Source organism: Phodopus roborovskii, unplaced genomic scaffold (genome assembly GCF_943737965.1).
Source record: "Phodopus roborovskii unplaced genomic scaffold, PHOROB, whole genome shotgun sequence".
Lineage (NCBI taxonomy): Eukaryota > Metazoa > Chordata > Mammalia > Rodentia > Cricetidae > Phodopus > Phodopus roborovskii.
Window position 1 is genome coordinate 5,128,328 of NW_026126566.1, and position 16,690 is coordinate 5,145,017.

The 16,690-nt window shown below is 50.6% G+C and overlaps 1 protein-coding gene across 1 annotated transcript; it reads left to right on the forward strand.

The window, feature by feature from the left end:
* The first annotated feature begins 6,784 nt into the window (after positions 1-6,784).
* On the forward strand, positions 6,785-10,603 carry Egr1 (early growth response 1). The gene is made up of 2 exons (XM_051202277.1): positions 6,785-7,502; positions 8,152-10,603. The coding sequence occupies exons 1-2, from the start codon at positions 7,202-7,204 to the stop codon at positions 9,429-9,431; spliced, it is 1,581 nt and encodes a 526-aa protein (XP_051058234.1). The 5' UTR covers positions 6,785-7,201; the 3' UTR covers positions 9,432-10,603.
* Positions 10,604-16,690: the final 6,087 nt, after the last annotated feature.

A 16,690-nucleotide genomic window follows, 5' to 3' on the forward strand; every position in this document is an offset into this window, starting at 1 on the left:
TCTCTGTACACCTTTCCCCATCAATGAACTGGGACTGAGAATGAGACCTACCTCATAAGGCATTGTGAAGACAGACCCTGAGCAGCACTTAGGGTAAACGTGTGTTGGGGGAATGGGAAATGCACCAGAGATTAAGGAAAGTCAGAGAAAAGGGCATGCTGCCACTTCTGCGTCCTTGCATCCTTGGCATTCTCCGGTTTGTTAGGATGGGGAGCTGGGGACAGTTCTGAATCAGGTAACCCCAAAATGTGCCTATCTCCTCCCCCTCCCTCCTGCCAGATCTGCAGAATCCAAGCTTACCCACCAAGAAGCTGAGCAGCCTGGCGCTGGGCGGTGGTGAGGGGCCAGAAATAACCCCTGTTTCTATTCCTGCCTTTCTGGGCTGGGTGGAAACACTGCTTTTTGAATCTAAAGGCTGCTTTCGACTTCCTGCACATCAGTAGGGCTCTTATGTAACATCCCCCTCCCTCTCCTGCCCAGGGAGCTTCCAGAGATTTCTGCAGCAGGCTGGCTTTGCTGCGCACTCAGCTGGGGGTAGGGAAAGCAGAGAAAACACCACTGAATGGGTTGTGCTCTGAGCCCAGTGTCCTCACCGCCTCATATCCAGGAGAGGCTGTGCAGCACAGGTCGGGAGACTGATGTCCAAGGGCAGAAGCCTCTCTCAGCCTCTGCATGGCACCCTGGGGCAGGAAAGATCCTGAGAACATGTCTAGATAGTCAGCTACCCCCTCCCTCTACAGACCTCTTAAGGACAGACTGGGCCACCTCCTCCAACCCTCTGTGCCTCAGTGGCTTCCATTTTAAGACTAACCTAACTCTGTCTGGCTCATCCCTACTTAGGGCCCTGAGGATTTGATTCAAGTCACCCAGACCACAACTGCCTTAGGCAATCCTGTACCTAGTGCCAAATCCCCCCCCCCCCCATGGTCTCTTTTCTTTAAGGCCTAGGTCATGTTTGGAGTGAGTGAGGCATTCTTCTATCTATTTACCTGTGTGAGAGAGAGTGTGTGCGTGTGTGTGTCAGTGAGTGTGTGGTGTGTGTCAGTGTGTGGTGTGTGTCAGTGAGTGTGTGTGTCAGTGAGTGTGTGTGTGTCAGTGAGTGTGTGTGTGTCAGTGAGTGTGTGTGTCAGTGAGTGGTGTGTGTGTGAGTGTGTGTCAGTGAGTGAGTGTGTGTCAGTGAGTGTGAGAGAGTGTGTGCATGTGTATGGTGTGTGTCAGTGAGTGTGTGTCACTGAGTGCGTGCATGTGTGTGTGTGTGGTGTGTGTCAGTGAGTGTGTGTGTGTGTGTGTGCGCGCGTGTTGCTGGGGATTTCACTTGGGAATCAAACACACGAGGAAAGCATTCTCCACTAAGCTACACCCAGCCCGTGAGGGGTTCTCTTGCCCATCATCCTATCTGCCTCGGCCTCCATACCACTGTGCATGGCCTTTCCCACCTAGCCTAGGTCTCAGATATGGAAGAGGACATGCACCTCCTCACTCTGGGACCGTCATGTCCTTGTCTTTTTCTATGACTCCCTATCGGTCCCCTACTTGTTTCCCACCTCATGTGCGGCCTCTTCAGGTTTCTTCTCTTCTGCCAGAGCCTTCCATGGGTGGGAGCAAAGCTGTACCCAGAAGCATTCCAGGCCAAGTTGTCTGGGTTTCAGTTGGGGGCCCCCTCAGCCATCGGAAAGTGTGACAGGCAACCCAAACCGAACCGAAAGAGAGTGGCTTCCTGAGCCCTAGGCCAGGCACAGAAGTGGCAAACCACGGCCTGAGCAGCACATGAGGATGCTGACGCAACCTGGTTCTGGGAGGAGGAAGTAGCAATGGAAAAAGGGGCTTGCTTTCCTCTGAGTGCTGCAGCTTGCTTGGCCTTAGGTTAAGTGACAGAGTCAAGATGGCCCACTGGCTCTTTACTGGAGATTCAGCAGGCAGGTCCTCCCTCTCCTCTCCCTCCTCCCCTCCACTTTCAGAGCATGAGTCTAGACAGCAGTTCTGACCTGCAAGGGCCTCTGATATCAGTCACCTGGCCAGCAAGACCTTCGAGTCCCAGATCACCCCTGAGCATTCCTTGGGGCCTGTCTCTCCAGGGCCACGCAGCCCGCCTTCCTGTAAGCCTCAGGACACTTTTCCAATGTAGCTGGGTATATACTGGATATTCCTCACAGACCCAAATTTTGACTTTGTTCCTTGGGAGGAACCAATGTTTTCCCCTGTGTTCTTTGTCCCCTTGCCCCCCACCCCAATCACAGCAAACGTTAGTGTGCTACTGGCTATAGAACACATCAGCAAAGCCGGGTGGTGGTGCCTGCTTCTAATCCCACCCCAGCAATTGGGAGGCAGAGGCAGGCGGATCACTGTGAGTTCGAGGTCAGCCTGGTCTACAGATCGAGTTCCAGGACAGGCTCTAAAACAATACAGAGAAACCCTGTCTCAAAACAAACAAACAAACAAACAAACAAAAAAAGAAGACATCATTAGAGGGTGGGGATGATTGGGGTGCTCCCACTCCCAGCCTTGCTGCAGAGATGTCCCCTCTCTAAGAGTGTGGCAGATCTTTCTTCTCAGTAGCTACCCTTTACAGAGTATGGTCTGGGTAGTGTGAAAGGGCTTTGAGCTCAGCTCCTCACTGTCCCTGGGCAGAATCTGCCTCCCAGTGGCTTGTACCAAGGAGATTGGGCAAGGTGAAGAGGCCTTTTTTTTCTATGAACCATAAAACTAAACAAAGAGTATGGGTGGACAAATGTATGGGTACAATTTAGCACTGGGCATTCTTAGCCTATCTGTCTTAGCTTGAGGTCTTGGACCAATCACATTCCTACCCCTTTTCCTTCTGAGGTCTTTGCAAGGTTGTCTGTCTTTCTGGAATCCCCCACCCCTGGCCCTCAGCCTCCTTCTATGCAGAGTGGATTTCTTTTTCGTTTGTTTGAAACAGGGGCTTAATTCTGTAGCCTAGTCTGGCCTGCAGCTCACAGCATCCTTCCTGCCTCGACCTGTTTATTATTTTATTTTTGAGAGTGAGAAAGAGGTTCTCACCATCTCATTGATACACTATCTGGTCAGGAACTCAGTGTGTAGACCAGGGAGGTTTCACACTCAGACAGACAGGGTTTCTCTGTGTAGCTTTATAGACCAGGCTGTCCACCTGCCTCTGCCTTCCAAGTGCTGGGACTAAAGGCATGTGCCACCACTGCCAGGCTAAGAGAAATATTTTATTTGATTAAATAAATAAGCCTTCCTCTACTTAGCATCTGGCTGTCTTGGAATCACCAGGCCGTCCCCTGGAATCTCTTAACAGAGATCCACCTGCCTCTGCCTCCTGAGTGCTGGGATTAAAGGTATGTACCCGGTTTGGGACAGAGTCTTACATAGCCCAGGCTAGTGACTTGAAATTGTGGCAATCTTCATGCTAGAGTCACAAGTTACAAGACCCTGTCCAGGGAATTGGATGGCTAAGGGAATGCTTCCTTCTCTTGTTGCAGAGCCCAGGCTTGCTTCTGCCCACTATGCACTCCTTAGAGAGGGGTGGGCAGGTGGAGCTGCCCCATCGGCCTTATCCACGCAGCTTCTCAGAGAAGCTTGGAGCTGCAGTTGAGAGGGTATGTTGATTAGAATCTCTTGTGTTGTATAACGAGAAGGGAAGGCACTGACTTGTGCAACTGAAGCCTAGACAGAATCCAAAAACTCACTTTTCTCTGCTTTCCTTCCTCTGGCTTCATTCTCAAGCAGGGTCTCCTCCTCAGAGCCAAGCAGACTCCAGGCTCACATTCCAAGCTTTGTATCTGCCAGAGAAGAAGATTTCTTCCTCAGGAGCTCAAGTTCCAGAAGCTATCTTCATTGGCCTGGTCTGGGTCATGTGTCCATCTCAATTTAGTCACCACAGGAAACAGAATGCTTCTAGATTAGAGGATCCTATATGGATGGCCAGACCTAGGTTACACGTAGATTTACATTTAGATTTAGGGGTGGAGTTAATCTTCCCCTGACAACCACCAGAGTGGTGGTGGCTCCTCAGAAGAAATTGCTGGCTGAGGAATATTCCAAAAATAACTGGTGCTGGACACAAAAAGATGCAGACATGCAGGTACCTGAGCTAAACTTGTAAACTCACAGGACAGCTTCTTTGTCCTGGTGTGTGTGCGCGTGTGCATGTGTTGTTCACGGTCTAAGGAATGTTCCAGGCATAGGGTCCTTGGTTGCCTTCTCGGTTCCATGATTCAGTTGCTCCATATAAGCTTTCTTTTCCAGAGCCCCACAGGTGATTCTCCTGTCCATCAAGGTTGAAAATTTTCTGCTCTAGGAAAAAATGTTCTCCTGCATGAGGAAGAATACAGATTAGGAGCTGAAGAGGCAGCTAGTGGTTAAGATCACAGGCTCCTGGCAGAGAGGGTCCTGATTTGATTCCTAGCAACCAAATGGAGGCTCACCATCGGCAACCACAGTTTCAGGGGATCTGATGCCTTCTTTTAGAGTCCATGGGCAATACACAGAGACAGTGCACTTACATACACATAGGCAAAGCACCCACACATATAAAATAATCAAGTTTGTTTTGTTAAATGGATACAGGTTAGCTATTAGGGGACAGTGTCTCTTGTGTTAGGATTGGAATGCTTTTTCTCTGCACAATGTTATATGTTCTTGTTTTTCTTCTCTCTCTCTCTCTCTCTTAAAGGATGGGGTCTCATGTAGCCCAAGTTAGCTTAAAAAGCGCTAAGTAGTCCAGGATGGCCTCCTTGAAAGGGTCATGCTCCTACCTGAACTTCCCAAGTATTGGGATTATCAACACGGGGTCGATTCATGCCAAACTAGAACCAAGGTTTTTCTGCAAGCTAAGCCCTCTATAAACTGAGTTACTTTCCCTGCCCCATTTGGGTTTTATTGAAGGCTGAGTGAGGTTGGGTGGGCAAAAGTAATAAACTCTACTGCTTGATAACTGTATTTGGTAGTTACAGGTAGCAGGCTGTGTAAATCCCAGTCCATGAAACAATCCTCTCACACAAACGTCGTTAACAATACCCTTATTTTACTAGAAAAAGTGAGACACAGAAACTGGTCAGAGAACCCCATCAGAGTGGCAAAAGGGGCACTCTCACTGTACAGGAAGTAACTGATGCTGCCTGGCCTGCCTGGCCGGCTTATGGCCCCTAAGTGAACAACTGAATACTTGGCCAAAGAACTTAAGATGGTGAGTTTAAACACAACGAAACCGTGGTTCGTGGCTGGATTCCTTAAGCTGCTTTTTATAAAACTGGGTTGGGGTGGGATGTCAGAGAGAATGCCGAAGAGTGAGCCCCTCACCCCATTAAACCTTGATGATCGTGACCTTCCTTCTCTGTCTCTCACTCTCCTTCCACACGGGCATCATTTGCTTTCTTTCTAAATAAAAAATAAAAAACAGCACCTTCCCTGGATTCAAATTTGGAAACAACAAGAGCCTTCCTTCGTTCCTGGAATCCCTTCTTCTCCCCTTTGGGGTTGGGGGAGGAGAGCTTCATGGCTTGCGTCAGGGTCCCAGGAGACCTGCGGGAATCACTTCATCACCTCCCCGCCTTCCCTGCCCTTGGCCTGGCTCCGTGAGGAAAGTGTTACCCCGGAGTCTAGGCGCCTTGGCAGTGGCGGTTCCCTCGGGACTGCGGGGAAGGCCCAGGCCGCCGCGCCTGCTCAGTTCTCGCTCACTGCGTCTCAGGCTCTCCCGGCCTGGCTCTGCGCCCAGCACAGAAAACGGGAGGGGGAACGTGGGGGCGGCGGAAGAGCCCGCCCCGCCCGGGGCCCCGGGAACACAACCGGAGAGACCTCCAGAGGGCAGCAGCGAGTCGCAAGCGCGTCCTCGGCAGCCAAGCCAGGGGTCGCCAGGCAACCCGAAGGAAAGTCCCCTCTTTAGGACAGGGCACGGTCCGCCCGGCCCGGCCCCGGACTGGATAAAGGTCAGGAAGTGCCCAACCTTCACAAGAACCAACAGCCCCTGGCGGGGACTCCACACTGTCCTAGCAATCAGGGTCTGCAGTCCAGGTCGCCAAAGGTGGGTTCCTCAACGGCAGGGACCTGGGAGCAGCCGTTCGATTGTGGCTGGCGCACTGGGAGCCCCAGGTCCTAACACCCCCAGCCTACTGACACGCGCCCGACTGCTAGGCAGCGTCTCCAGAACCAGCGGCCACGTTCCTTGCTCCCAGTTTTCCCGGTGACACCTGCAAAGTGACCCTGCCATCAGCCGAGGCTCGGGTCAGGGCCCCGCCTCCCCTGGGCGGCCTCCGCCCCAGCCCGCCCAGCCGCTCCTCCTCTCGCAGGCTCGCTCCCACGGTGCCCGAGGTGGGCGGGTGAGCCCAGGATGACGGCTGTAGAACCCCGGCCTGACTCGCCCTCGCCCCCGCGCCCGGCCCGGGCTTCCCCAGCCCAGCTCGCTCCCGGGGGCCGTCGGAGCCGCCGCGCGCCCAGCTCTCCGCGCCCGGCGCCCTCCCCACGCGGGCGTCCCCGACTCCTGCGCGCGTTCGGGCTCCCGGCTGGGAACCAAGGAGGGGGAGGGTGGCTGCGCCGACCCGGAAACGCCATATAAGGAGCAGGAAGGATCCCCCGCCGGAACAGACCTTATTTGGGCAGCGCCTTATTTGGAGCGGCCCAATATGGCCCTGCCGCTTCCGGCTCTGGGAGGAGGGGCGAGGGGGTCGGGGCGGGGGCAGGCTGGGAACTCCAGGCGCCTGGCCCCGGAGGCCACCGCTGCCCTCCCAGGGCTCGGCTTTCCCGGAGCTTGAGTGCTCGAGGTGCCGGAGCGGGTCTCAGGGTGGAGGTGCCCACCGCTCTCGGATGGGGGTGCTTCACGTCACTCCGGGTCCTCCCGGCCGGTCCTTCCATATTAGGGCTTCCTGCTTCCCATATATGGCCATGTACGTCACGGCGGAGGCGGGCCCGTGCCGCTCCAGACCCTTGAAATAGAGGCCGATTCGGGGAGTCGCGAGAGATCCCAGCGCGCAGAACTTGGGGAGCCGCCGCCGCGATTCGCCGCCGCCAGCTTCCGCCGCCGCAAGATCGGCCCCTGCCCTAGCCTCCCCGGCAGCCCTGCGTCCACCGCCAGCCTGGGGGCTCACCTACGTCCCGCACAGTGTGCCCTGCGCCCCGCATGTGACCCGGCCATCCCCCGCCGAGTGTGCCCTCCGTAGCTTCGGCCCCGGGCTGCGCCCACCGCCCAACATCAGCTCTCCAGCTCGCTCGCTCGTCCGGGATGGCAGCGGCCAAGGCCGAGATGCAGTTGATGTCCCCGCTGCAGATCTCTGACCCATTCGGCTCCTTTCCTCACTCACCCACCATGGACAACTACCCCAAACTGGAGGAGATGATGATGCTGAGCAACGGAGCTCCCCAGTTCCTCGGTGCTGCCGGAGCCCCAGAGGGCAGCGGCGGCAACAGCAGCAGCAGCAGCAACAGCGGGGGCGGTGGTGGGGGCGGCAGCAACAGCGGCGGCAGCAGCGCCTTCAATCCTCAGGGGGAGCCGGGAGAACAGCCCTACGAGCACCTGACCACAGGTAAGCGGTGGTCTGCGACGAGGATGAATACTCCTTCATGACTACCCTAACGTCCAGCCGTTTATCTGCTTCTAGACCTTAGGGATGGGACTGGGTTTTCCCTCTATTCCACACAGTTCCTGGGTCTTGTGTTAGAGAGATGTCCGGGGGACCCCCCCCCCCAATCCTTGCGGAGCGCAGAGCGTTTGTTTTGGATGGAGAGCTCAAGCTGCGTGGGTGGTTAGAGGGGGGAGGGTTTGTTTTGACGAGCAGGGTTGCCCCCTCCCCCGCGCGCGAGCGGCACTGCGTGGCTGGCTGCTTGTCCCCAAGGAAGGGCTGAAATCTGTGAACAGGGTTGTCCCATCGCCCAGGGTAGGGGGCGCGCATTAGCTGTGGCCACTAGGATGCTGGCGGGATTCCCTCGCCCGCGCAGCCTCGCTGCAGAGCGCTCTTCTAGCTGCAGTAAAGGGGGGATTCTCTGTTTGCGTCAGCTGTTGAAACGGGCTCTGCCACTGGAGCAGGTCCAGGGACATTGCAATCTGCTGCTATCAATTATTAACCACACCGGGAGTCAGTGGTAGCCGAGCGACCTCTTGCTTGGACGCCTCGGTTCTCATCGCCCAGTGATTGCTCTTCAGTAACCAGGCCTCTCTCCTCTCTTTCCTGCCAGAGTCTTTTTCTGACATCGCTCTGAATAATGAGAAGGCAATGGTGGAGACAAGTTATCCCAGCCAAACTACTCGGTTGCCTCCTATCACCTACACTGGTCGCTTTTCCCTGGAGCCTGCACCCAACAGTGGCAACACTTTGTGGCCTGAACCCCTTTTCAGCCTAGTCAGTGGCCTTGTGAGCATGACCAATCCTCCGGCCTCTTCATCCTCAGCACCTTCTCCAGCAGCATCAACGTCTTCCTCTTCCTCCCAGAGCCCACCCCTGAGCTGTGCTGTGCCATCCAACGACAGCAGCCCCATTTACTCAGCTGCACCCACCTTTCCCACTCCCAACACTGACATTTTCCCTGAGTCCCAAAGCCAGGCCTTTCCCGGCTCAGCAGGCACTGCCCTACAGTACCCGCCTCCTGCCTATCCGGCCACCAAGGGTGGCTTCCAAGTTCCCATGATCCCTGACTATCTGTTCCCACAACAACAGGGAGACCTGGGCCTGGGCACCCCAGACCAGAAACCCTTCCAGGGTCTGGAGAACCGTACCCAGCAACCTTCACTTACTCCACTATCCACTATTAAAGCCTTCGCCACACAGTCAGGATCCCAGGACTTAAAAGCTCTTAATACCACCTACCAGTCCCAGCTTATCAAACCCAGCCGCATGCGCAAGTACCCTAACCGGCCCAGCAAGACACCCCCCCACGAACGTCCCTATGCCTGCCCGGTGGAATCCTGCGATCGCCGCTTTTCTCGCTCCGATGAGCTCACCCGCCACATCCGCATCCACACAGGCCAGAAGCCCTTCCAGTGTCGAATCTGCATGCGCAACTTCAGTCGCAGTGACCACCTTACCACCCACATCCGTACCCACACAGGCGAGAAGCCTTTTGCCTGTGACATTTGTGGGAGAAAGTTTGCCAGAAGTGATGAACGCAAGCGGCATACCAAAATCCACTTGCGACAGAAGGACAAGAAGGCAGACAAAAGTGTTGTGGCCTCTTCAGCCACCTCTTCCCTCCCTTCCTACCCATCCCCTGTGGCTACCTCTTACCCATCCCCTGTGCCCACCTCCTACTCCTCTCCCGGCTCCTCGACCTACCCGTCTCCTGCACACAGCGGCTTCCCCTCTCCCTCTGTGGCCACCACCTTCGCCTCGGTTCCACCTGCTTTCCCTGCCCAGGTCAGCAGCTTCCCGACTGCGGCTGTCACTAACTCCTTCAGCACCTCAACTGGGCTTTCGGACATGACCGCAACCTTTTCACCTAGGACCATTGAAATTTGCTAAAGGGAAAAAGCAAAGGGAGGGGGAAAACCATGAAAAGACCACAAAGGACAGGAGGGAAATGGCCATCAGAAGGGGCTCCTCTTAGGTTAGAGCCAAGAGATGGTCTGTTGGCCAACGGTCCTTTTACTTACCTGTTCCTGCCTCCCCGTTCCTATTCTCTTTGACTTCAGCTGCCTGAAACAGCCATGTCCGAGTTCTTCACCTCTATCCAAAGAACTTGATTTGCATGGGTATTGGATTAATCATTTCAGTATCATCTCCATCATATGCCTGACCCTTGCTCCCTTCAGTGCTACAACATCAAGTTGGCGAAAATGGGTTTGGGCCCTCAGAACCCTGCCCTGTATCTTTGTACAGTGTCTGTGCCATGGATTTTGTTTTCCTTGGGGTATCCTTGATGTGAAGATAATTTGCATACCCTATTGTATTATTTGGAGTTCCATCCTCACTGGGGGGAGGGGGAGTAAAGCCAAGCAAACCAACGGTGACCCTCTATTTTGTGATGGCTGCTGTAACAATATGTGTGGAGCATCTTTTGAAGCAGCAGTCCTAGGTATTAACCAGAGCATGTGTCAGAGTGTTCCGTTAACCTTTTTGTAAATACTGCTCGACTGTACTCTCACATGTGACAAATATGGTTTGTTTGGTTGTTGTTTTTTTTTTTTTTTTAATCTGCCCGTCCCTTTGGTTTAAAAAGTTTCACGTCTTGGTGCCTTTTGTGTGACACGCCTTGCCGATGGCTTGACATGTGCAATTGTGAGGGACATGCTCACCTCTAGCCTTAAAGGGGTAGGAGTGATGTTTTGGGGGAGGCTTTGAGAGACAAATGAGGAAGAGGGCTGAGCTGAGCTTTGGTTCTCCAGAATGTAAGAAGAAAAATTTTAAAACAAAATCTGAACTCTCAAAAGTCTATTTTTTTAACTGAAAATGTAAATTTATACATATATTCAGGAGTTGGAATGTTGTAGTTACCTACTGAGTAGGCGGCAATTTTTGTATGTTATGAACATGAAGTTCATTATTTTGTGGTTTTATTTTACTTTGTACTTGTGTTTGCTTAAACAAAGTGACTTGTTTGGCTTATAAACACATTGAATGCGCTTTATTGCCCATGGGATATGTGGTGTATATCCTTCAGAAAAATTAAAAGGAAAATAAAGAAGCTGAAATTAGTTGTGTGTTTCCTGGGCTGTGGGGAGGGCTGTGAAGTAGCCATTCTTGCCTAAGAAGAGGGTTAAGGTTTTCTTCAAACTAGGGCTTTAATGATGTGGGTGCATGCCTGTGCATGCGTGTTGATGCTAGAACTGACCATGCACATGTTAAACAGGCATTCCTAGTCAGGCGTTGGTAGCGCACGCCTTAAATCCCAGTACAGGCAGATCTCTGAGTTTGAGGCCAGCCTGGTCTACAAAGTGAGTTCCAGGACGGCCAGAGAAACCCTGTCTAAAAAAAACAAAAAAGCAGGCACTCTTCATACCAGGTCTAGGCATGTTCTGTGGTGGAGTGTAGCTTTGTGTTGGTTAGTTGGAGCTAAAGGTGGCCATGTGACCAGAGGCATTAGCCAATCCCACCCCTTATCTCTACCAGGATCGGAGAAATCTGGTCCCTGCTAGATGTTCTTGGAGGAGATAAGAGGTGGACAACACAGGCTTTAGGAAATTGTTACAAGGCTAGGACTGACTCAACTTCTCCATCTACGCATGGCCCCAACAGCTTAGAAGCAAGGGCCAGTTCTCCAGCCAAAACCTTCCAGGAAGGAAAGCTTATCCCTTTGCCAGTTGGAAAAGCCATTCTTGGCAGCTTCCTGGGAGATGGCAGGGTAGGTAGGAGGTGGCAAAGTACCTTCCTATTGGATAGGAGGGACACGGTACTAGGTTCTCTTGACCCTGGTCCCTAAGGGATATGTACTGCTGGAGTGATCCTTGAGGTATGTGAGCATCTGTCTACTCAGTGAGAGAGCCTTTGGCTTGGCCATGACAGACAAGAACTGTTCCTGTTCCAGGAATGCAGATGGTTGGGGAGATGGAGATGTGAGCCAGAAATTACAACATGATGGTATGTTACACAATAAGGGCAAGCATGCGGCTCTTTGTGGAAGTACAAAGTCACCCAATCCAGCTGGGGACTTAGAAAGGGTGGGAAAGTTAAACTGAGAAGCCTAAGTACGGGTGTGACAATTCCTGTATTACTGAGGTAGGGTAGACTGCAGCCATTAGTGTAGACTGTAGTTACAATGGAGTACTGTGGAAGTGCCCCCTCCAACTCCAATGTGTCCTAAGTCCTCTGGGAATTGATCAGATGCCCACAACCTTTGGGCAGATGGTACAACGAATGTAGTGTGCTGGAATTCTCAAGCGTTGGCTCCATAATCGCCTGACCCCGGACTCCAGAGTATGTATCCCTTCTACCCAGCACAGCAATCAGGAATAAGTGGAGTTCCTGTGAATTCACCTCACTCCTTCCTTTTCCTCTGAGGGTCCTCTGGCTTCCCAACCCTCACCCTCCAGGCCCTGGGAAATTCCAGTAGTCCCTTGGCATTAGCCTACTTCTTTTGCATTCTAGTCCTTCCCTGCCAGCACTTTTCTCTGCCCTTTCCCATGACTCCAGATTCCTCAGCCCAGACCAGGGGGAACCAGGCACCTTCTCTAGACAAGAGCACATCCCTGTCAGCCTCCTGGCAAAACTGCCAAGTCCCCATAGGACATTTGTGTTGGCAACCCTCTTCCTAGCCCCGCCTACCCTTCCCCATCTCACCCTAGGCTCACACAGGTCTGTGCCTGCTACGCATTCTTTAGAGTTTCTCACCCCGGATTCCCAAGAAACAAAGTGCATCGGAAGTATGCTTTTGTGGGAAGGAAGAAGCAAAGACAATCCCTTCCCAGTGGAAGTGTCTCCTGTTTGAGGGCTCTAGAATGGGCTTACCAGACCTTTTCCCAGAGGGGTCTCACTGCTGTCTTGTATCCGGGGTGGTTTTTGGTATTAGCCTTGATAACAAGGTCATTCCTAGGCAGATGGCTGGCTGAGAAATGCTGCCAAGTTTGCTAGCCAATTTTTATCAGTCTTGGCATCAAGGCTTCATTAGAAACTAACACTCAAAACTCAAGTTCTTTTGCATGATTGAAATAAGGCATCACTAAAAATAAAAAATGCCCTATTTTATGGACCAGGAATCTAGGTGTGTTGGTCGGGTCTCTGCATGTGGCTCTTTGACAAGGCTCTTTCGTAGCATGTACCAAAACCTGACTTCCAGAAGAAGCACCCAAAATAACAAGTGTTAATGTCATCTCCTGCTCATAAAAGGGGCATCTGCAACAAAGGCACATTGTCTAGAGTCTCAGGAATATGGAAAAGACCAAGAAAGACCATAGATAGCATAGAAGAAAAAGGCAAAGAAACAGGTTTAGATTTGAAGGAAAATAACCACGGCCCTGCAGCATTCCTCTAGGTTCTTTTTTTAATTTTTGAGAGGGCATTTCAAGAAAGGGTTTCTCTAGGCAGAGCCTGGATGTCCTGGAACTCACTCTGTAGACCAAGTGACCTCAAACTCAAGCGATTGGTCTGCCTCTCTCCTGAGTGCTGGGATCAAAGGCCTGCACCACCACACCTGGCTCCCTCTAAGTTCTTGACAGGCCTTTTTTTCTTGAATTTCAGAAATGTTCTATCCCATGCATTTTGAAAGGTTCCACTCCAAAGGAAAAAGCTTGGCCTGGTTGTCCTGTTCAGTTTTCCTGTGATTTTCCTTCTACCTCTCCCAGCTTACAGGAGAAATGGAACCAGGTCAGAGGACCGGAGGCTGGGTATGTTCTCCATGTCCCATCCCCATTGGCATCATGCTAAATAGTAGCACTGTTTTGGGGGGGGGATGGGCAAATGGAGACCCCAATGTCCTAAAGGAAATGAGACCAAGTTTCAAAGAATCAGATGCCAAGAACATTCGATTTCAACATTTTACCCAGAAACCTTTAGGTATGGTGAGGTGGTTATTTCCTCCAATTGAAACACTTCTTCCTGGAGGGAGGAAGGTGGTCCTGAGACTCAGGAAGTCAACAAACCTCCAGGTTTCAGAACAACCCCCCCCAAAAAAGTTTATAGACACTAAGAAGGCTTCCATCCGTAGAGTCCCAAAGAGAGTCTGACCTGCCAACTACTTACAAGTTGTTCAGGGAGATGGAGGGAGGCAGTTTTCATGAAGCCTGAGCCATGCTGGAGTGAGCTTTGAGACACTCATGTTCCTGTAAGTAACCCCTAACCTATATTCCTGCAAGTAGCTTCAGTGACCTTATTGGCTCACCAAGATGGATTTTGTGGGATCATGACTTTGATCTAATGCCAGTGTCGTGTGGGGTGAGTAGCCATGTGTTCAGGTTGCTGCCGGAAAAGTTTCACGTAACAAATGCTGGGGAGAGAGTTCAACAGTGACTAGCACTTGTTCTCACAGAGGACTCTGGTTTGATTCCCAGCATCCACACAGCACACCAAAACCACCCACAAGTCCAATTCCAGGGGACTAGACAAGGGCTTTTGGCCAGGCACACATGTGGTGCCCAGACATACGTTCAAACAAAACACTCATACACATAGAATAACATAGAATATTCTGTACTCATACAGCAAATCAGGCCCACTATTGTAGCTGTTTTCTCTCCAAGTTTAGGAGAGCCCTGTTTGGTTCAGCTTCACTGAGATAATCATCTGTCTTGACTGGAGATGATGGTTCGGGTCTGCTGTGCTTATCTCCTTTTCCATTTGTAGGCCATCTCTACTGAACCCATTGAACTCAGCACTAAGAGATTTGATTCTATTTTTAATGTATGCGGTCTTTAAACATTTTATTTATTATTAGTGTGCTGAAGGATGGCTCTCTCCTTTTACTGTGAATTCTGAGTATCAACCTCAGGCCATCAGGTTTACACGGCAAACTCTTTTACTTAGTGAGGCAATTCAGTGGCCTTGGTTTTCCCATTTATTTTTCAGATTTTTGAGACAAGATAATCACTGTGTAGCTCTGGCTGGCTTGGAACTTACTATGTAGACCTTGCTGGCCATGAACTCATTGCCAGTCCTCTTACCTCAGCTTTCCAAGCGTTGAGGTTACAGATGTGAGCCACCTAAAGGTTTGTTATTTTGTTTTGTTTTATATGAGACATGTTGCTCTGGCTGTTCTCAAAGAGTTTTTAGAAACAGCTGAGACAGGCTTGGTGTGCATACCTCTAATCTCAACACTTGGGAAGCAAAGGCAGGCAGATTTCTGTGAGTTTGAAACCAGAATAGTGAGTTCCAGGCCAGCTAAAGCTACATAACCAGACCCTGTCTCAATAAACAAACAAACTTATTATGACAACTTTATTGAAGTATAATTTATATGTTACATATTATATACATATATACATACAATGTATATTTTTAGTGTTTTAGTACAATGTTCATTCAATATATTTTGATCACATCCTTTCTCTTCCCAACTCCTCAAAGATCATCCCCATCTCTGCACCCACCAAAATTCATTTTCTCTGTGTCTTTCTAACATCTCCCCAAACAAAAAAAGCAGGAAAAATAAAAACAACAACAAAAAAATTAAAACCAAGACACACAAACTTTAAACAAAAACAAAATACCAAAACAAAGCAAAATGCTCACAAAAACTCATGGGCCCTGCCCTAGAGTGTGGTTGAAAACACAGTGACACTCCATTGGAAAATGCTGAGTTTTGTTTTCCTCTTCCAGCAGCTATCAGTTACAAATAGCTTTTTGGTTGAGGTACGGGACTTTGTGTCCACTACCCCTTCTCGGAGCTGGGGTTTTGTCTGTAAGTTCATAAGTTCCCTGTTGTGTCTGAAAGATACGGTTTCCTTGGAGTCATGTACCACCTCTAGCTCTTACCATCTTTTGGCCTCCTCTCCTTCATAGCTCCCTGAGCCTTGAGGAGTCTGACAGCTCATCTAGGGCTGAGTGCTGCAGTATCTCTGCACATTGTCCAGCTGTGGCCTCAATGCTAATTACTGTCTACTGCAAGAGGCAGCATCTCTGATGAGGGCTGAGTGATGCAGTGGTCCATGGGTTGAGCAGTGCATCATTAGGATGCTATGCTCCTTTAGCAGAAAAATAGTAATTTTTCCCTAGGCCCATGATCCATATAGTCTCAGGTTCTTGGCCTCTTTTGTAGTGTCAGGTATGGGTTCCATTTCACACAGTGGGCTGTAAATACAATAAAGAAGAGGTTGGTTACTCACATAACCTTCCTGCCACTATTGTACCAGTATATCTTGCAGGTAGGCCACTTTTGTGGGGTGCAGGGTTTGTTTCTAGGTGAAATTTATGATTGCTTTTCTCCTCTGGTAGTATCCAAAGTACCTTCTAGCACCTACTAGTCAGCAGGGGTGAAGCTTCTGGTTGGGCACCAGCTTCACCTTTCCATGGTTGTTGATATAAGTAAGTGGTGTCTTCAGCAACAGGGCCTTATCAACAGGTTATGAAGAGTAACCAACAGTCTTGACAGTATGTATGTTGTTTGTGGGAGGCAGTTTAAGGGACCCCTTTGGCCAACAACTCAACAAGACATAACCCATTCTTGACACTGGATATTTTATTTGTTGGCATAAATGTGTAGTTGGGGCATTGTCCCCCTATAATGAGGTGACTCTTAAATTCCTTACACCCAGAAAGCATGTACAAAAGTAGTAGGTTTCTATGTTCTTTTTTATTTTTCCATTTGGTTTCTCTGTGTGTAGATAGCCCTGACTGTTCTGGAATTCCCTCTGTAGACCAGGTTGGCCTCGAACTTAGAGATCCACCTACCTTTGCCTTCCAAGTATGGGATTAAAGTCATACATGACCACCACCCTGTGGTTTGCTGTATTACAAACTTAATCCTGTTAGCTTGTATCTGCCAGGTAATGAGATGTTTGGTCTAGGCAAGGTATATAACCATCATCTAGTCATCTCAGCAGGTATGCATTAGTCCTTGAGAGGGGGTACTCTACATGAAGGGACAGTACACGGCAGAGAGTGGGCAAGACATCTATGAGACAGTGCTTTTGTTTGTTTTTGTTTTGCTTTGTTTTTCAAAACAGGGTTTCTCTGTGTAGCTTTGGAGCCTGCCATAGAACTAGGTCTGTAGGCCAAGCTGGCCTTGAACTCACAGAGATTCTCCTGTCTCTGCCTCCCAAGTGCTGGGACTAAAGGCATGCGCCACCATCACCTGGTTGGAGAAAAACATTTTAACATTCACCCACAGGCTTCAATTTCCCCATTTGCTTAAT